At 42.7% G+C, this 22,265-nt stretch overlaps 1 protein-coding gene across 2 annotated transcripts in view; it reads left to right on the top strand.

Annotated features, from left to right (window-relative positions):
• Nucleotides 1-22,265, top strand: part of IQSEC1 (IQ motif and Sec7 domain ArfGEF 1) — a 576,206-nt gene that overhangs the window by 281,653 nt on the left and 272,288 nt on the right. Inside the window, exon 3 of one of the 2 annotated variants that reach the window (XM_084839948.1) lies at nt 2,720-2,806. The exons of the other annotated variant lie outside the window; for it this stretch is intronic. Within the exon in view, the coding sequence (XP_084696074.1) occupies nt 2,720-2,806 (87 nt within the window). The remainder of the gene's footprint in view (nt 1-2,719; nt 2,807-22,265) is intronic. 2 annotated transcript variants of the gene reach the window in all.

Genomic DNA, 22,265 nt, shown 5'->3' with positions numbered 1-22,265 from the left:
AGGCCAATATATCAGTAACTTCTGAACCAAACACTATATTCAGCAAGGACTGATTTATTACCAATGATGGTACTTTGAAATAAATGGTGTTTAACAGTTGTTCAAAAAAAAGCAAAAAACAAACAAAAGTAATTAAAGGATGCTTGAAGCAAATTCAAAGTGAAATGAAAAATAAATAGTTTGGAGCATATTTTCAGAGCTTTCCATTCTCAGAGGATACCATGAAATAATTTTAAATATTGAAATTCGTTGCAAGCAAGCAATTTTACTTTGTTCTCACTGCCAAAACTACAACCCAGTATAAAGATCTTCAGACACTTATTACTGTTGACCATTAAGTGTAACAGTCTTATTAAGTCCGAGTATTTTGGATCAATATAATATGACTAATAAGCTATCCAAATGTCAGGGTGGAAACTGGGCCAATAGAGCCCCAGAGCAGTTCTGATTCTGAGGAGGAACAGCAATCCGTGGGAGAGGAGCTTGCTCATCTCTCACAAGCACAGCAGCTGGCAGATATTCCTCCTGCCAGCATTCCTGGGATAGATAGTGACCCTGGCAGTGAGAGAGCGCTGGAGGGGGGCTTGCTGGATGCTCAGCGCAGACATAGGGAGCGACGACAGATGGAGGGCACCGAAAGGAGGCGTAGCACTCGTTTGGTGCTCAAACAACGGTCGCATCCTGAGGACCCAAGAAAAGGGGGAGGATCTCTTCATAGCCCATAAGTTCAGGGTCTTCCCGTGATTCTCCTTCAAACGGGGACCAACTGCCTTACCTGGAGCTTAGGCTACTCAGCTATCTTTTCCCAGTGCTGTTCCTTGCTTTGGCGCTAGCAACTAGTATTCTGAAAGAGTCATAAAGTAATAAAGGAATAAAGTCTTGGAAAGAATTCCTCGTCGTCTGTGTCCTGAGTTGGCTATTGGAGGGGACTGCAAGAGGCAGCTAGGGTGCTCCTGACACCAAATATATTTCTCCTTGATATCACAGATACTAGAAATATTGACTTTCACAGAAAGTGTCCCTGCCTGACTTTCCATGAAGTCCCTCTTCCCCCTCAGCTCCCTGTGGCACCATACACCCCACTCAGCAGGGTTGCCCCCATCCTTCAGGAGCATTTGGATGGGGGGGGGGTTCTGGGGCTGGCACAGAGAAGGTGGCAGGAGAGTCAGCTTCTGCCACCTCTTTCCCTGGGCAGATATCTGGATCCAATGCATTGTGTTTTACCTTCCTCTCATGAGATATCATATATATATATATATATCATCACCCATATTAATATACCTGTAAGAGCTCTATTTTTCTCTTAGATCTTATGTGCTAGATGACTCACTGGTGGACATCTCTTCTGCTTTCCATAGTAGAGTACTTTTAAATGTGGCCATCTATTTTCAACTTGATGGAGGTAGAATATTTATTCACACCTTGCTGTGATGTTGCTGATCTGACTTTTGGCAGCAAGAATAGGAGCAACATGACCTTCATTTTTAAAAGATTAGCTTGACTTCCTCTGTTTTCTGGAGACAGACAGCATGACATATTTCTGCTTTTTTTATCTTTTAACAGGATGACCTCATAGGACTCTCTCTTTAATCACTGAAACTAAAAATACATTGTTCTTTTGAAACTCCCAGGAAACTGCCATGAGCAAAACAAATGAAGAGGGCAAAGTGGAGTATTTATATATATAATATTTTAATCTTGTCATGAATAGTCTCAAGTTTTATTTTGTGGAATGGATTACAGAGAGCTTCGGCTATTGGGTGGTATAGAAATGAAATAAATAAATAAATAAATAAAAATAAATAAAATAAATTACAGCTAGCAAATATAACTTTTATCAGGTCTCTGGGTTGGCTTTTCATCATTGCTGTCAAGTGTCTAGCGTTCAGGAAATTTGATTTTGTGGTTTCATCACACAGTATTTTTTGCACTAAATGCTTAAAATTTTCCCAAACAAATGTAAAATATGAATCATACTAGAGCGTATTTTACATTTTACCTGTTTTTCTTTTGCTGTATGATCTTGTGTTGCTGTGACACATTGCAATTATTTTCCTTTGTTTTGTTTCACTGATTTAATTGCAGACGTGAAAAGAGAAATAATGGTTTAAGATAATTCCCCATAGTTAAAGGCTTATTGAACATACATTCATATTTAAAACTGCAGCGTTTCTAATAGGAAAATGGGTTATTGCAAAATTACATAAGTAGAGTTTATTTTATTTTAAGAAACTGTGCCACAAGCATTTTAAAATTATATATTTATTCCAGTATCCAGTTATTTTCTTAATGTCTGAAAGCCCAGTGCAATTTTGAGTAGCTTAAAAGAACAGCTAGACTGGTGCAGAGTAATCCACATACATTGTTTCACATTCCTGCAGAAAACCTACCCAACCTTTAACCATTATTTTTGCTACCACTGTTCCACATAACACAGCAAAGACGTCTATTTTAAAACTTGGTGCACTCTGAAGTTTTTTTTCCTAACGTTTTGACTTTTCATTACAATCACTCATTATACTAGTTTATACTTATGCATAAATTGTGTGGTTACTATTCCCCTTTATTTTCCAGGAATTGGAGTTTAATTTATTTTTACTTTTTAGAAAGTACAAACTCATTGAAACATTTCAGATATAATAATTAGCACATACCTTTCCATTAGAAAGCCCCTTACTAGACACTCATTGTGTTGACTTTGTTTTTCCTTGTGTCGTAGGTCTATTAATACTCTGCACCAGTTTTGCTGTCCAGCTCCATTGTACCATACCCAGCTAACTGTCCCTGCCACATACTCAGAGTACAGGTAAGAGTAGTTATGGTCCACCCACTTCTTCCTTCTCATAGAGAGGTCTGACCATTTATTTATTTACTTTTCATAGCTCTATGTGATTTAAAAAAAAAAAAACCTTTGCTGTAAAAAACACAACACACTGGATTAGGGTTTTTTTTTTGTTTTTAAAAAACATAAATACATTTATTCTTTTACCTTTAAAGGTTGCCTAAAAATAAATTTAAATAAATAAATAAAATAAAATAAAATATGTAGATTTTCTATGTAGATTTTCCACAGAAAATTAGAATAATGTATCTGCTTGTCCCAGTTTTTCAGCTCCCTAAATAAACAGAATGCCGTTTAAACAAATAGTGTCCGTCCCTGGGAATGCTTCCAGGCAAGAGCACAGAAAGCCCTCATGAGTGCTTGAGAAAAGCCTTCTTAGCCGGCACCTCCACCTCCCTTTTCCCCACCCCAAGGCAAACAAACATGCAGGTGCTCCCAGTCGTATTTATTTATTTTATTTTATGGCACTGCATTGTATTTATAGCCCACCTTTTCCTCCAGGAGCCCAAGGTGGCTTACATGATCCTCTTCCATTTTTATCCTCACAACATCCCTGTATCGTAGGTTAGGCTGAGAGTCGGTGACTGGCCAAAAGTCACCCAATGAGCTTCACGGATGACTGGGGCTTGAACCTGGATCTCCCTAGTCCCAGTCCAACACTCTAACCACTACAACACACTGGCTCTTTAGTGAAGCCTTTTCTTCCTGCTGAGGACTGGCAGGAAAGTAATAATGCCATTCCAGTCAAGGAGAAGGCCCTTGGGGTCCTTTCCTTCAGCAGGATCAGCCTATGCAGTGTCACTTTCCTGCTGAGGTTGTTGGGACCAGTAGTCACATTTCTCACTAGGGAAAAAATGCCTGCTGAGAACTGGGAACACCCACAGTATTCCCACAGCCGCCTATGCCCGTCCCTTTGCTTGGCCAAAGGTATGTTTGTTTACATTGCTGTATGAGCTAAACAGCACTGCTGTAATACAGCAGTACAAGATCAGGGCAAACATAGCCCTGCAAAAAGGACTGTATTTGCTCTGATCCTGCCTATGAGTGCTTGAAAAGGGTGTTCACCTGTAGGAGCACCCTCTCCTCAAACCCTCATGACAAATTGTATACAAGCACATCTGTGCAGACCTGAGGTCCTGCCTCTTGAAAAAGAGACCTAGTTTGCACATAATGAGAAGTGGGTGAATTTCTGTGGGTGAATTTCCCGGGGGGGGGGGGTGTTGCGGCAGTGGCCGCCATTTTGAATATTTGGGGCACAGTGGAGGCTCACCGTAGCTTCTTGTTATGTGCGAGCCTGGCAAGGGTGTGTTGTTGAGGTGGTTGACAAGCCACCCAGAATCCATGGGCTGTTTTAGGGTTGCTTGTCAATGCACCCTTGCTGGGTTAGCATGCAAAGACTCCCTGCTGTGCCCCAAATATTCAAAATGGTTTCACCACCACAGTGAAAAACCCTGGAAAGAAAGTCTTGCTACGAGTAAACCGGGTCAAAGGGTTTGATCCAAAGATGTATGAGTGAAAGTTTAGTCATTCATGTTGTTCTGGGAAGTACATGCCCTAAAGGCTGGAGCACAGACAGTTCTTTATTGCAAAGCACACCTTAGCGGCTGAGCATCATGCAGTTCCCCCACTGCAGTGCTTTACAATAGGGCACTAAAATAGTTGTCTAGTGCAGACAGTTGAACAAGAGATTGCAATACCAGAAAAACAGCTCTGGATTTTAGTTCACCTTTCTTGCACAGTGCTCTTCTGCTAAATGAGAAGCAGTCCTTCCATGAGCAGAACAGTCTTTCTGTTCGCAGAAGAGTACCTTCAAATCTAAGCCAATGTAATTTTTTATGCTGGTGCAGGAAATTAGCACTGGGCTGTTTTCATCCAGTTCTTGCAAAAGACAGCCTGAAATGGAGCATGATCTCAGCATGGGATGGGTGACAAAGCATTGCATATTATTCCAAGAGAGGGGAAGGAGGCACTTGACCTTTTTTGGTAGTTTAAAAAAAAGCCACCTGTGGCGATTGTGTTTCCTCCCCCCCACACATTATAAGTTGGTAAAAAGCACCAGTTGCCATGACTGCCACCATGTTCTCTCCCCCACAGTGACACTTGAATAAATTGCTAGTTTATTTCAAGTGGCATTCTGTGGCTAGAACATGGTGGCAACTGGAACTCTGCTTTTACTAGCATATACTGCTAGGAAAGAGAAAAGGGTGGGGAAGATCACCGCAGCAGGCAACGTTTAAAAAATGTTTTAGAAGAGCAGGAAAAGGTATGCATACCTTTCTTCCCCTCTTTCAAAATAATTCCTGTTTGCCCCAGCCTGAAAGCCACTAAAATCCCCCCTCCCAAATTCACAACCTGTAAATGGAGATGTCAAACTGGAGGGGGCCTTTTGGCTCAACCAAATTGGACTAGAAGAACAGTGAGTAGTACATTGGGTCATCTGGCTGTTTTTGCCTTTAAATCAATACACAAGACTTCTGTGAGGGCAGACAGGTTCTCGCAGCAATAAACTACATCTTTGCCTCCTTCCACAAAATTTGCATGCACTGATCTTTTTATCCCCTAGACCAGGGGTAGGCTGTTGTAGGCCAGGGGTAGGATTTGGCCTACAACTCCCATGATCCCTCACCATGACCTATGATGGCTAGGGCTGATGAGAGTTGTGACCCTCCAGGTGTTGACCTACAGGTTGCCTACTCCTGCCTTAGGTTTGCACTCATTCCAAATATGTATTTTGTGCTGTAGATAATAAAAATAAAAAGTTAGAAGCCTTCCCCTGGATTAAGCAATAAACTGATGTATTTTATAATGTGTAAGCTAGTATAGATACTAGCTATCTGAATCATGTGTGATCTTTGCAATTATTAACATTTATGCCACAATCCTATCAATTGCACCCTTGAAGATCAGAAGCCCCCAAACTTAGAGGCTTCCGATCATCCAATGCAGGGCAGGCGCAGCAGCAGAGCTGATCTTCACCTCCCTGTCCTCCCACCCTGAGTTTTTTGTTAGACAGGCTTTTTTGGCCATGTAGCTATGGCACTTCAGAGAGGGAGAGAAGGAGGCTGAAAGAGGCTCAGGATAGTTCTTCTCCTCCTGTCCCTACCCTGCAAAACACACCCTTTCCCTCTCTCCAAGTTCTCCTTTCTGACCTTGGAGGGCAACTGGCAGGGTTCTTACTGTGCTGGCTGCAAGGAGGTGGGGGAGGGGGTTGGATCTCTGACCCCCTCTTCCAAGGTCAGAGCACTGTCTCCAAGTTCAGAGGGGGGAATCCCTAGTATCCTATGGCCCCTCAGACAATATGTAGGGGCCATAGGATTGGTCCCTTTCTACATTAGGCTAGTCTTTTCCTTTCCTTTCTAAACCTATTGCATATAGAACCCACATTACTTACTCATTTCAGCACACAGAGCTCTGTGAACTAAATAAGGCATCATCCTATGCATGTTTAGACAGACAAAAGTCCTCCAACTCCGAACTAGAGTGGCTGGCTGAGGATTGCGAGGGGTTATAGAACTTGTTTCTATCTAAATATGCATAGGATTGCACCCTTATTTACTTTACACTGAATAAATGGTTGAGACACAATTTCTAATGGTCAGCTGAAGGTAGGATATTTACATGATGGAAAATACTTACTTAGGGATATGAAAATTACATATAAACTGGCCATCTGATTTCCTTTGTTTCATCAGTAAAAGTTGATTACATTAGATAGTGATAATTTGCCAGCTCATGAATAACATTTGTGTTAAATATTGGTGGTATGGTACAGAAGAAGATTAGCAATGAATCCTAAATCTGTAAATGCTTATACATAGTTTATGTTTTCATAAGATGTGTATTTCCCACATAATTCATGTATTACATATTTGTTTTCCATATTTTCAGCATTTTCCTCTGTTTCTCCTTATGATTGGCTTTCTTCCTTTATAAATATAAGCTGCTTGGAAACAGTGAATGTGTTACCCACTTGTATGTGCTCCCAATAGAGTTAATCCAACTTGCCCAAGCCAGTGACACATGGAATAGGTTTTCTCTATTAGTTTTTAAGTGTATCTGGATTCTTGATCTTTGCTGTAGAGCAAACCACATGTCTTGTGACCTAACAAGTCAAAGGCAGCCTTCCAACTGCATAAGGTAGCCTAGTAAGAGCTAAGTAAACAACCTGGTTTTGCTCCTTGCAAAAAGAAATTGTTGTCAAGCATCTGGCAGGTCACAATTTATGATTAGTAATCTGCATTCAGCTCAGTAGGTAGTTGCAGGACTGCTGTAGCAAAATGGTTGTTCTGCAGTAGTTGAGGATAATAAACTTGTTCAGGACTCTCTGCTTATTATTTACTGAGTTAGGCCTTAAGTGCATACAATATGGCCTAAACTCATGTTAGGGTTGCAGCATTATGGTTTTATTATCTTTTTAAACTGAATTTTGTAATTAAATTATCATTAATTGATTAGCCTATTTAATGCATAGCGCATTATAAAGAAGTCGTTTAACCAAAGATCTGTAGGGTGGCTTAACAACCTTTCTGTGCCAAATATGATCATGGATCAGACTAGAAGAAACTCTGAAGAAATTATCATAGTTACATTTTAAGGTCCTATGCATACAAAAGGGATACATAGTAACATCCTGTAATTTAGCTTGGATTTGAATTTTCAGTAGTGCCTTGTTCATGCTTACTGTGGTCCCTAAAAGTCATTGCAATATTCCTTTACCCACTGAAATAATACTGTGAGATATTATCGTAAGTATAAAATCTTTCTTCTTAAACATACATAGATAAATGTGTAGCCGAGATAGAAAATCCTGTGTTGGAGACTATGTTTTGAAGATAAGAAGAGCTATGCTGGATCAGACCAATCTAGTCCAGCACTCTGCTCACAAAGTGGCCAACCAGCTGCCCAGGGGAAACCCACAACAGCACCCTCCTGCCCATGTTCCCCAGCAACTGGTGTACATAGGCATACTGCGTCTGATACTGAAGGTAGCATATAGCCATCAGGACTAGTAGCCATTGATAGCCTTAACCTCCATGCATTTGTCCAATTCCCTTTTAAAACCATCCCTAGTGGTGGCCATCCTGTGGAAGTGAATTCTGTAGTTTAACTATGCACTGTGTGAAGAAGTGCTTCCTTTTATCTGTCCTGAATCCCCACCAATCAGCTTCAAGGGAAGAACCTGAGTTCTAATATTCTGAGAGAGGGAGAAGAATATCTTGCTATCCATTTTTTTCCACACCATGCTCGCTTTGTACACCTCTATCATGTCTCCCCTTACTTGCCTTTTTTCTAAGCTAAACAATCCCAGATGTTGTAACCTTTCCTCATAGGGGAGTTGCTCCAACCCCTTGATCATTTTAGAGCACAATCCTATGGCTGCTAGACAGCAGGTAGATGGCCGTAGGACTGGTTAGTTACTAGAGAACTGCCTCCCCACCCTCTTGGCAGCGCAGGTCATCCCTGCACTCCACACTAATAAGAGCAGCACACAGTGGGGGGAAAGGGGCTGTTCCTAGGGGCAGGGTGGGGCAAGGCGTGGAGTTCGTAAGAGCTGATACGACACTTCCTATGTGTTGTCCAGCCTCCCCACCCCACGCTCCAATGTCCCACAGCTAAATAGCCGAAATCAGCCATCTAGCCACAAATGCAGGGCAGGTAGAGAGTGGGGAGACGAATCTCTCCATGCTCCTCCTGCTGTGCATTGGATAGGCGGTCACAGTTCAGAGGTGGCCAACTATCCCCATAGGATTGCTCCCTTAGTTGCCTTTTTCTGCACTTTTTCCAGCTCTATAATATCCTTTTTTAGTTGTGATGACCTGAACTGTATACAGCATTCTAAGAATGCACCATAGTTCAGTCCTCTACTCCCCATCACAATAATACAGCCTAGGTCTGATTTTTCTTTTCCTTTCACAGGCAAACAGCTATCAAATCTAAAAGCAGATTAGATTTTATCTACTCATAGACCCAGTTTGCCCCACGTCACGGCAGCAATTCCTGGGTTGTTTAACCCAGGAACAGGGAGAACATGCTATCCATTTCCTCTTTTAAACCCAATGATCCAGGGTTGTTGTATGATGTGTAAACCTGGAAACGCTAGGTTGTTTATGGGTTAAACAACCCATAATTAACCCAACAACAAGCCATGGGCAGAAATTCAATATAATAATGTGCCATCCCATAACAAGCGATTGCTGTTGTACCCTTCTGTTCATGCCATCTGTGGGTCCTACCCCATATGGATTCACGTTACACTGTGACATTGTAAATGGTAGCATACAGGCAGTTATACTAATAATTTTAGAATGAGCGTTTCCTGCCACAGTTTCCATAACATTTCAGATTAATAATATAAAGACAATTTTAGCAGTGAAATTAAGTAGGCCATACCATTTTAGTTTTGCTCATTATTCCAAGGACCATTAGTATAACATCTCAAACTCAATCTCCATATAATCAGCAGCCTCTGTTGTGTTGTTTTATTTTGAGATAAACTGCGTATGGCAGAATTTAGAATGTTTCTCCATGGAACAACAACAACAACAAAAATGTTTTTATCAATCCACTGTATATGATCTCAGTGCAATTTCCTTGGTGTAGATAACCAGTCCATAGAATTAATAACTGAATTTGCCCTGATGCAAAGAATCATATAGGTGAGCTGAATGGCTGCTGCATGGGTGGTGTGGGAGGGGGAGGAGACATCTGGCATTTGAAGCTACACATTGGGAAAGATAGAGAAGAAGGCAGTGAATTTAGTTCAGGTCCATTGTCACCTTTGACAGTACTGGTCATATCTTATGGGGAGTCATGAACTCAACAGTCAGTGTACCTTTTTGATGCCCCCCTGGGGCCATTAACTTTTCTTCTAATTGCTGTGGATGCAGATGAATGGATGGTCTTTGGAATCTGCTTCTAGTATGATTAAAAAAACAAAAACCTGATGTGTTGCTTACAGCACTGATCACCTTTCTGATGCTGGCCACCAGACCACATGCAGGTCACAAGTTCTGTTTTCAGTCAGAGTGAGTAAAGCATTTTATACTTTAGCCATTGGCTGTGACTTTTCTCAGATTTGGGCTTTAAAAGATTGTCACTCAGGTTCTCTATTCTGCTCCTCAAACTTGCTGAAATTATTTGTTTTATCCCAGACTTGCTTCATGAATTTTTAAGAGCAGCACAAAGAATCTACCTGTGTATCTATCATCTGGACTGTAAATCTCCTTAAACATAGAGATAACTACTTAAACTTTTCTTGTTCATATAATTGAAACATACAAATGGAAGACATTCACTTATGTCATTAGACATCTTATAAATAAATATCCCAGAATCCTTTTGTTTGTCTTATTTCGTATGTGTGGATTTAGTTTAGCTTGCTATCTATGGAATGCCTTGACAGCTCCCATCATAATCATGCTGACCATCTACCATTTACATTTCTTTTTTACTTCATGGGTGCTTCTGAATTCTCATGCCCATTTATCAACACATGTTATCTAAAGACTGTTCTAAACATTTTGAAACTGGAGACTTTTTCTCTTCTTTTTCCCCAGTGATGCCTGTGAAAGCAAAAAGATATTGCACAGGATGTTATAGTACCAAAGAAATCCCTTCATTTTCTTGCAGTACCTACCTGTATAATGTTTATTCAACACCTCTATGAGGTAAAATCATTATTCTGAGAATATTATTTGTTCTTTGAAATTAATGGCAATATTTTTGTTTTATCAAATCATAGTAGCTAACATTTAACAATGTTCAACTTCTGAAGCAGCAGAAGGATTGATAACCATCAACCATATTGCTTATGCTGATGGCAAGCAATGTTGTCGTTCAACATTTCCAGTCACCTTTAAACAGTAATGAGCTGCCTCCTGCATAGGTGTGGTTGAGATGTGCTTGATGATGGCTGCTGTAGCAGGAATACATGGCTCTAAACACATGACCATATTTACTGCTGTAACAGAACAGAGTCTGTTTCAAAACCTGATATAATGAAGCAAGGGAATAAACATGCTTTAGACAGTTTTCCTGTAGCACAGAAGAACCTGGATATGATGGGGCAATGATTTAAGCTTGTGTGACACACTTTATCAAAAGCTATTATCATAGTTGCATGAGCTATCCTTTCCTACCCTCCCTACCCTTCATATTTTTATTCTCATTACGTCTTTATTATTATTTTATTATTTTAATTTAATAAATTTATTAATCGCCCATCTGGCTGGTCACCCAGCCACTCTGGGTGATGTACAACATATAATAAAACAGTTTAAAACAATAAAATTCTACAATGAAAACATTTTGTAAAATACCCTAACCCACCCCAAATGCCTGCCTGAACAACCACGTTTATAATGCATGGCAGAAGCTCATTAAAGAGGGGGCATGACCGAGTTCCTTAGGGAGGGAGTTCCACAGAGTGGGGGCCACCACAGAAAAGGCCCTCTCCCTCGTCCCCACCAGTCTAGCTGTCCTGGCTGATGGGACAGAGAGAAGGCCATCCGAGGCTGATCTTGTTAAGCGGCCTGTCTGGTGTTGCTGGAGGCGCTCCTTAAGATAGGCTGGGCTGGAACCATATAGGGTTTTAAAGATCAAAACCAACACCTTGAATTTGGCCCAGAAAACAACTGGTAACCAGTGCAACTCCTTCAGCACTGGAGTGATGTGATCTTGCCGGCAGCTGCCTTTAATCAGGCGAGCCGCCGCGTTCTGTACCAGCTGCAGCTTCTGAACCGTCTTCAAGGGTAACCCCACGTAGAGCACATTACAGTAGTCTAAACGAGAGGAGACCAGGGCATGTACTACCGATGGGAGCAGATGGTCGGGAAGGAAGGGGCACAGCCACCGTATCAGATGGAGTTGATACAGCGCTGTCCGGCTCACAGCTGACACCTGAGCCTCCATGGACAGCTGGGAGTCCAAAATGAGCCCCAGGCTGTGGACCTGGTCTTTCAAGGGTAGCCATACCCCATTCAACACCAGGTCAACATCCCCCAGCCTCCTCTTGTCTCCCACCAAAAGTACCTCGGTCTTGTCAGGGTTCAGCTTCAGCTTATTCCTCCCCATCCAGCCACTCACCGTCTCCAGACATTTGGACAGGGATTCTATGGACAACCTTGGTGAAGATTTGAACAAGAGGTAGAGCTGCATGTCATCCGCATACTGATGACACCGCACCCCAATCCTCCTGATGATAGCCCCCAGCGGCTTCACATAGATGTTAAATAGCATCGGGGAGAGGATGGAACCCTGTGGCACCCCCCAAGTGAGTGGCCACGGATCTTAAACCTCCTCTCCCAGTGCTACCCTCTGGTACCTGCTGGAGAGGAAGGACCGGAACCACCGCAGTACAGTGTCTCCAATGCCCAACCCCTCCAGGCGGTCCAGGAGGATACCGTGGTCAACGGTATCAAAAGCCGCTGAGAGGTCGAGGAGAACAAGGAAGGAGCATTCACCCCTGTCCAGAGCCCTCCTCATATCATCCACCAAGGCGACCAAGGCCGTTTCTGTCCCATGCCCAGGCCTGAAGCCCGACTGAAATGGGTCTAGATAATCGGTTTCTTTCAAGTGTGCCTTCAACCGCATCGCCACCACCCGCTCAATCACCTTGCCCCAAAATGGCAGATTTGAGACTGGGCAAAAGTTGTTCAGAACTTGGATATCCAAGGAAGGCTTCTTTAAGAGCGGTCTTATCACTGCCTCCTTGAGGGCTCATAGCATCACTCCCTCCTCAAGGGAGTCATTCACCACCACCCTGATCCCCTCACCCAGTCTCCCTCTGCAGCTCATAATGAGGCAAGATGGGCAAGGATCAAGTAAGCAGGTGGTCGGCCTTACAGATGAAAGCACCTTGTCCACTTCATCAGGAGGAAGAAGCTGGAACCGATCCCACAAAACCGGTTTGCCACAGGCCGCCTCTTGCTCACTAACTGTATCCACAGCGTGTGGAGTAACACTCCTAATCCGATCAATTTTATCTGCAAAGTGCCTTGCCAAGGCCTCACAGAAGGCCTTAGAATGCTCCACTGGTTCCGGAGCAACAGGACCGACCAGGCTCCGGACCACTTGGAACAGCCTCCTGGGACAGCACTCTGCAGACGCGATAGAGGCAGCATAATATTCCTTTTTTGCTGCCTTCACCGCCACGTGATATGCTGAAGATACAGCTCTAGCCCGTGTCTGATCGTCTTTGGAGCGAGACTTCCGCCACCGGCGCTCTAGCCGTCTCACCTCCTGTTTCAGAGCTCGTAACTGAGGATTGAACCATGGTGCAATCCGAGCCCTGTTCAGGGGGAGAGGGCGTTTCGGAGCCACCTGATCTAACGCCCCAGTGATTGCAGCATTCCAGCCACTCACCAGGGTCTTGACCGAGTGGCCGTTGGCGTGCTCCAGAGAATCCCCAAGCACGTTCAGGAATCCATTCGGATCCATAAGACTCCTGGGGCGGACCATTTTAATGGGTCCTCCAGCCCTGCGGAGGGGCTGTGGAACTGAGAAATCTAACATCACCAGATAGTGATCTGACCATGACAAGGGGGTGGTGGATATACCCCCGACTTCCAGATCACTCCCTGCTTCTCCAGAAACAAACACAAGGTCTAGTGCATGACCGGCTACATGGGTGGGCCCAGTTAGAATATGGTGCAGCTCCCAGGAAGCCATGGTCTCCATGAAGTCCCGAGATGCTCCTGTGAGGATGGCCTCCGAATGTACATTGAAGTCCCCCAACACCAATAAGTTAGGGAACTGCACAAGCACGTCAGAGACCACCTCAAACCAGTAGTATGCGGTAATAATGCACATTATTACTATAATATGCATTCTCATGGATAGTCAGCTTTTCTGTGATATGTTTGCAGAATGGAAAGATCAATGGTAACAACGGAACTTTGATAGAATCTGAATATGAACAATTTCTAATTGAATTAATAACAGTGTCTTGTTTAGCTCTTTAATCAGCCAAGATGGACTAAACTCTAAATTCCCCCCGTATGTGTTAGATAAGACTTCAAAAAAAGTGTGTTTGCAAGGATTTTAGTCCTTTATATATACACATGACTAACTTATAAAAGCATATTGTTTGATGAACTTTTACAATGAATGGGTAACCAGAGCTACATCAAACAGTGTTAGTAGTGTTGTTTCCAGCAGGTCAAAGACTAGGAAGCTACATGGCTAGCTCTGAGGTACCCAGTTCGTCTTTGGTCTTGTGTTTCTCAAATAGGGGGGAAAAAACCCATCTCCTCCGTCCCATCCCCAATGCTGTGTAGCCACTTTCAAAAACAAGGTGAGTTTCAAAAGTAGTTTCAGACATAGTAATGAGGTGTGGGTGTGGAGCAGGCTGTTGTTAAAAGAAACAAAACAGTCAAAAGTCCGACTTAAACATATGAAAATTGCATAGCACACCTACATTATTTCCTCTTAATTGTGGCTGTGTATTACAATAAAATATAAAACAAAATATCATCATTGTCATGGAATAAGAGTTTTTAATAGTAAGACATTCATTCTCCACATAGTGTATAGTAACTTCTACTGAAAAATTTTACTGTCGTGTTTATGATCTAGACGGTAACAACTTAATCTACCCATTTGCAACTTGCATTCTGTAAGAAAAAGCTGACAAATACCATGAGGGGTTGGCATTTATCTTTAGGTTTTTGTATTTTCCTTTCTTTATCATATTCTTTTCCATCCTTCTTCTTTAGCCTGCTATTTAATTAAAGGAAATGGCCTCTGGTGGTGGTACTGATAAATAAGTGACTTCATGGAAGCTCCCAGCTAAGTCAGGATCCTTTCCTCCCACCATAGAGTACAATGTAGTTTTACAGATGTAGGTATTTCACACTGCTTTTTAAATTTGAGTGTTTGACTTCTGGTTTGTAGCATTATTCATGATGCTGGCAACTCAGGATACTTTCGAAGAAGAGGTCTTTTCTGTATTTTTTAAGAGAGTACAGCCATATCTGTAAGAAATAATTTCTGATGGGACCTGCTCCTATATGTGTATAGTCCTAGTTTAAATTTTCCTTTCAATCTATTGAACAAAAGTCTTGTCAAATAAGCCAAAAAAAAAGTAAAGTATGCTTCCAGTGAGGGAGAGAATTGCCCGAACTGGAAATTATTGTGATGAAATGTTGCTGAAATTCCCTTTTTGTTTCTAAATCTCAGAAAATTTATAACCCTGAAACTACAAATGTATTACTTACAAATGGGCTGTATTGATTTTAAAATGCTTATTCTCTTAACAATGTCTGTTTATGATTCTGTTCCTCTATCTCTTTTTTCCCCCTCCTTGGCAGGGAAGATAATGTTCTACACCAGTTCTGTTGTCCACCTTCTGGGTCTAGTAATCCATCTTCAAGATAACAAAGAAGCTCAGAGTCGCTATACTGTGCAGTCAGAGTACCACATCTGTATATTCCACTCCCTCTTCTTTCTCTGGCTGGTGTGTATGAAGCTGACAGTAACTTGCATGGGTACACTAAAGGTTTTAGTTTAAACCAAAATCAAATATACTCAGAAGGGTTTATGGGTGCCTGGTTATTTCCACTTTTCTACTGTTTCCACAAAATCTTGATCCCCCCTTTTTTTCTTATGTGATTTTGAATGCATATGGAATGTAAACTAATATGTAAAACTCACATATTATCAACCAAAATAAAAAGTACCATAAATCTTTTTATGTGCATTCTGTACAATTTTGTTGCTTATAATCCTAATGAATTTATCAGCCCATGCCCCAGTTACCATTATTAAGTCTTCAAATAAATTTCACTCTGTCTCTCTTTTCTTCCCAACATTTCAGGACATGGTTCTGGAACTTGTTAAGACTGTCAGTTCTGCATTTTAGAAATAGGCTTAAATTTGTCCAGTTTGGGGAATCTGGTTGGGAGGCCTTGGTTTATCTTGGCAAGTATTTTATAAGATGGTATAAGAGATTTCAAGTGTTATCTGAGCCACATTCCTTTAATTTTTAAGAAAGGTTTCTTACCTCAGCCTGTTAGCTGCATATTATTGAATGACCTTCTGAAACAATGCATATTCTGTGTGTGAACCTGATAGACCCACAGTTTTAATGGGAAGATCAAAGCTGGACTCAGTGGGCTAAAATAATTATATTTTTATGCATATGAAAGCCCGGATGGGTACTTGAGGAACATGGAAATTACCTTGAAGGCAATGTAAGGTAAGATGCCTTTATGCAAAGTTAAACATGAGTTTTTTCTAACTTGGAAAATTAGGTCATACAAGGCACACAACTGGTTGCTTGTGTTTTAATAGGCTAAGCAATTTGCTAACTGACTGCTTCCTTTTTCTATAGTATAATATTGTAATCTCTTTTCTGTACTTCTTGGCATTATTCCAGTAGTATTTTTCATACTAAGGGAGACATTTTTAAGAGCAACATTCAAACAGTGTACGTGTACAATGTTCATGTACTTTCAGTCTTACAGTATTTCTCAGTACTGCAGTTCCTACTATAAGATGTTAAGCAATAGATGACATGTACTATTAGTTCTCATCCTCTGTTATGGAAATTTCAGTATTATTGTGTAAATGTCTGGATTTTCCTGTTATTTCTTTAGCCTTTTATTTAGGAAGGAATGCCTCAAAGAGTGTAAGAATTTATGTTGCTGTGACTTGCTTATCTTTTTCACAAATATAAACAATAATTACCTCCGCCCTCAGTGTAGTGAAGTATAGCACTGTAATTAGCCCTTTTCTCACACAGAGATTTCTTCTGGGTTCTTTTAATCTCATTATAATTTTGTTGCTATATGTGAAAACAAAAATGGAAGGCCCTAGACTATACAAGAAAGTTCAAAGCATTCATTATGGGTGCCAATTTGCATGTTAAGAAAAGCGTTGCTGATTAGTATGGCCATAGTTACAATTAATTATGCCTTTTTGTTTTTTATGAAGGGCAATGCAAGTTAGATCTCTACTACTAGCTGTGACAGAGAGAAAACCATTGCATGGCTTTGTGCCTTTTTAATCTTTCTAGTCAAGAAGACAGTCTTTGAGCTCATATACTGTTGGCATGTGAAATCCTTTGCACTGGTAATTTGCGTGTCTTTAAAACAAGATTTTTGTGTATCAGAAAAGCTGAACTTCACTACTATAGCAGAAGCCGGATATCCTGTTTTCCTTTTGAAATATGCTTTGGCTTCAGTATTGGAATGGGCAGAATTTTTTCCTCATTAGGTAGTCTGAGTTTAAGCAGGCAAATTACTTGCTTCATAAAATAGACATGAAAGGCTCTGCTGAGGGGTGGAGGGAGAAAAGGGAAATCACCCTATCCTCTGATATTCTTTAAAGTTCCATATCTGGCAGCACAGCCTGTGCCTTCAGCTGGGCATGAATGGATTTTTCAAACAGTGGGACTTAACATACACTTTTTTAAAAAGAAGAAAGATGGGTGGCAATCTTGTTCCTGTTGGTTTCCTGATTGTGTCACCACTGTGAAGAAACTGTGTGTAGCCCCTGCAAAACAAGTTTACAATGATGCTCCAAGAATGGCTTACAGAACAAACACACTTAATTTGGCACTTTGTCACTACTAACACTTAATTATCTGGCAACAGATTTCTACGAGAGTTCAGCTCTGAAACCTGGCTCAGGGTGCTACACTGATGGGAACGCTGAGCTTGGTGACACAGTGTTTATTGAGTGTACTATCTGCAGTGGGCTAGGGCCAATGAAAGCAGTAAATGTATTAACCTTTTTCCCCCCAAAGTTCCACAGGTTTGGGTAATAAAAATGAATTTCCATGAAGTATGTTCCTTTTTCAATGTATTGTTTATTGTAATTTGATAAAAACCAGCAGATCGTGGCTTTACTTTGAGACAACATTACCCTGTGTTATAAAAACTACAAATACAACAAAGGATTATAGATGATGATGATGATAGAAATTGTACAGTGACGGGGAGTGGGGTGCCAAAGGAACATAGAAAGCTGCCTTATACTGAATCAGATCATTAGTCCATCTCGCCCAAGGGTAGGCAAGTGTTTTGGGCCGTGGGCACATTTGGCAATTTGAATAAACTGTTCTGGGCACTACCACAAAGTAGCTGCCTTGTGAGGCATGGTAAGGGACAAGTAACCTGACCAAAAGACAGAGTACAAGGCAGAGGATAGGGTCTGAGCTCCAAGAACTCATTTGAACCCTAGTTTTCAGCACAAGAGAAACTTCTTTCACAGCCATCACAGCTCCCAGTAAGAAAATGTGCTTTTGTTTTAAGTGGGAAGGGTAGGGCATATTGGTGGGTGCCAAGAAAGATGTCTGAGGGCACAATTGGTGCGCAAGGGCACCATGTTGCCTGTCCGTGATCTAGCACAGTATCGCCACTGACTGGCAGAGGTTCTCCAGGGTTTCAGGCAGGAGTCTTTCCTAGCCCTACCTGGAGAAGGCAGAGATATAAACTGGGACCATATGCATGCAAAGCAGGTGCTCTACCATTGAGCTAAGCTGCTTCTTGCCCAGGGTGCTATTTATCCTAGGGCTAGCCCTGTTGGGGAGGCAGCTGGACAATAACAGAGTTAAAGAAATACTAATCGAGGATAAGGAGATTGCAGAGAAGCTGAATGAATTATTTTCATTTGTATTCACTTCAGAAGATACCTGTGCCTGAATTGATATTTTCCAGAGGGGAGTCTGAGGTACTGAGGCAAATAACGGTGACAAGAAATGATGTTCTAGATCTTACTGACAAATTGAAAGCTGAAAATGGGTCTTAACTGCCCATTCAAGCTGAAGCCACCTCAAAATACTTCACTTTACAACAGGGAACAATATATTGTTGTTGGGGAAATTCAGAAAGCGTATGAGGAGGGAGAGACTAACTCTTCCCTGCTCTCCCAGCCAAGTCTCAGTTACATACTAGATCTGTCACCTCTTCCACTATTATATCATGAATGAAGGAAATGTTATTATGGACATAGCATTTAAAGCACCATCTGAAGACCTGAGGGCAGGCTGATATGGCAGTCACCAAATCTGCGGGGGTGGGGGGAGGCCGGAACATGGCACTGTCTTTAATTGTCTGGGCTGTGTTCCCCTTACCTGGCTAGCCCTTCTCCCAATGACATACCTCCTGCTTGCCGTAACCCTGCTAATTGGGGGCCCCTCAAATCCCCTCCCACTTGACTCCATATCGTCTTTCCCAGGCACATGATCAGGTCCTAAAAGAGAAGCCACAAAAAAACACTAGAACCAGTTGACCCAATGTTAGAGGGATGGCCCTTGCCCATGTGTTCCCCCGCCCTTCTGGGATGTTCTCCAGCAAGGCATCCCCATCCCGCATTAGGTCCTGGCAGATAAAGGCCTTCCCGGGCAAACATAGCTGGCTCAGATTGGCAGACAAACTGGGAAAGTTTACCTTTCTTCAGCTCTGGCCAGGAACAGCAGATTCCCTCAGAGTAAAAAGCAGTCCAGGGCAGGGCCTGAGAGATGGGAAGTTAGCTCACCTGCCCTGTTAGAATGTCTTGGCTACCCTTCTCTGTTTCTCTAGGTCATGTGAGCCAAAGTGACTCTGTGGGCATGCAGCCATCTCATTCCTTCCTGGACTGAACATTAATCAAATTGAAAATAGAACACCAGTGCAGAATCTTTGGGCAACTATGAAAGGCACTTCAGCAAAAAACAAAATTTGGAGGTGGAAGTTTGAGAATAAGTGATTTAGAGAAGCAAAAAGATTAAATGGTGGGGGGGGGACTGCAACTCAGATGCAGGATGACATGACTCTGTGGTACACTGGGGAATGTCTGCTTGTTAAGATCTTTCAGACCTGGGATTAGGGCAATATGAGGAAGAGGTGAAGTTGAGAGATAGAAAGAATAAGGCCTGAAAGGCAAACAGAGTTGGTTCGCATGACATGGTGACAACCCACCATGGCTAATCAGCTATGGTGGGTTGTTGTGTTGTGCAAACCTGATGTGGTTCTGCAGGGTGGCTTATTTTTCACAAACACGCCATACCGAGAACCCGGGGCGTGTGTCAGGGCTCCCCTCATGACCTGGACCACCTGAGCAACTCCTTAAGGCTGTCTTGCGTCCCTAAGAGTCCCACCTTCCTTCTTTTAAACTTTCCCTTCCCAATAATGTGGTGTTTAGGCTCTAGACGTAGGGTGATTGACACACCAGACATTTGGGGTTTAACCACAACAGTTTACTGGTAAATTTTTAAAAAGCTATCACAACTATAGGTATTTACATAATAGAGATGAGTGATACAAAAATCTGTAAAAGAAAATAAAAGTTGCAAAATATAAGTTCCTTTACCCTAGCTGTACTTAGACTCCTCTAGGCTGCTTCTTCACGCACCTGCTCCTGACTTACTGACTCTCTCGCTCTCTTTTTATACCCTCCTCCCTCAAACCTGAAGAAATGAAACTTAACTGGGGAAATGAAACTACTCCTCTCAGAGATACCCCGTCCCAACAAAAAACTCCAGGCCTCAAAAGCTTGACCTTTTCCTTGCCTCTGTAGGCCTCAAACCTTCACAGCTTGTTTTAAAGTTGTTCATATTCATGGTGGTTTGTTGTGTCATCTGAACCTGGCAGGGTGACTTCATTGTGGGATGTTGGGAATAGCTACAAAGCTACCCAGCAAGAGCAGCAAAAACTCCTGCCACTCCTCACAATCTCGCTATTGCCACCACCATCCTCCCTCATCCCTTCTCAGTACCCTCCACTTTGTGCTCCTAAAAATAAGAAAGAACACCTAGGGATATCACAAGAGTCTGGGAAAGGGGTGGAGTCCAACAAACTCCTCCTGCTCGCAGCCCCCTGGACCCACTTGCCGAGCCTCCATGCTCACCTGGACCTGTTCACCGAGCAGTCCCACACCTGGTGAGCTGGTCTGGTAGCCGCCCAGTCCCTTGTTCTCTCTCCTTGCAAGGAGGGAAGAATGAGAGGTTGGTGGGTGACTCCTGCCTCAGCCACCTGGCAAACCTGCACAGTCTTTCATTGCACGGAAGTTGACTATGCCGGCTTGACAGGCAGTGGGGGCAGGAGTCCCGGTCACCTCCCACCAATTGCATGTTCTTTCCTACTTGCAAGGAACAGAGAACATGCAGTTGCTGGGCAACTCCTGCCCTTGTGGCCTGTCAAGCCTGCATGGTCTCCTTCCATGCAAGGAAAGAGGCCATGCAGGCTTGACAGGCAGTCAATACCTCCCACCAATCTCACGTTCTGCCCTCCTTGCAAGGAGTGGAGAATGTGCAGTGGCCGGATGACTCCTGCCCTCATGGCTTGTCAAGCCTGCATGGTCTCCTTCCATGCAAGGAAGGAGGCCATGCAGGCTTGACAGGCAGCCAGTGCCTCCTGCCAATTGCACATTCTTTCTTCCTTGCAAGGAGGGCAGAACATGTGGTTGCTGGGCGATGACAGGGACTCACGTTGCTGTGCACAATGGTGGCTTGCTATGAAGGTGGGCAGCTGCGCAGCTTCATGGAGTGCTTGCAAGGCCACCTAGAAGCTTGCACAACGCCATGAACAGGGGTGGATGGTGGCAGCAGCTTGGCGAGCACCTGATGAAGCTGGGCGTGTGTGAGTCCATCCATCCCTAAGAACACTGAAGAGTGTCCTGAACAAGTTTGCAACTCTTTTTGTTCAGCCCTGAGGAAGTGTGCAGGAGCAAATGAGCGGTGCTAGTAAATGTGCACAATTTTGCCTCCATTTTACTGCTCCGCCATGAGATTTGCATAGTTTTACCCTTACTTTTACTGTTTTGCCTTGAAATTTGCACAATTTTTATCGACATTTTACTGCTGTGCCATGAGATTTGCACAATTTCCACCCTGTTTTACTGCTTTAGCGATGTTTAGTGATCCTGCTCACTGCTCTGTAACTTATATGTATATGTTACAGCTAGCAACAGCGGGAACTGACAAACAGGAAGGGTGGTGGTGAAAGCAGCTGGTGGCTGCAGTAGAGAAGGCCTTTGCAGACAAGAGTGCTTGCTTTAGGTAATGTGAAGCAGCCTTTAACAAAAAGGTGTTTGCTAGCAAGGGCAAAAATGGAAGACGAAATATACAGAGATATTATCAATAGGGGGATATCGGTATGCTGGGCTAAATATTGGACAGATGGTCTTGCGCTATTGTGCAAGAACACAATTCCCTGAAAAAATATATTTTTTAGGTTTGTGAATGCGTTACCGCTTTCATAAGGACTCAGAAAATTAATCCATTTGGCAATCTGATGGAGGGGGGAGAGTTTCCCTGGCAACCCCAGTGGACCAATTGCAGAAAGGGTCCTGAGTTGGGGACCAAGGCAACAAAGTGTTCTGCCGCAAGACCACCTGGGATATATACTGAAGCCGGTGAGGGGACAGGGTGGGGGGACAAGCCACAGCAAGCTAGAGAGTACCTGAGCGGATGAGCAAACAACCAACCTATGGTGATTTATTT

Source organism: Heloderma suspectum, chromosome 2 (genome assembly GCF_057233095.1).
Source record: "Heloderma suspectum isolate Gila_16-S chromosome 2, 16-S_ref, whole genome shotgun sequence".
In the NCBI taxonomy this organism is placed as follows: Eukaryota; Metazoa; Chordata; class Lepidosauria; order Squamata; family Helodermatidae; genus Heloderma; species Heloderma suspectum.
Note: the sequence above shows the minus strand (reverse complement) of the source record. Positions and strands in the feature narration are given on the sequence as shown.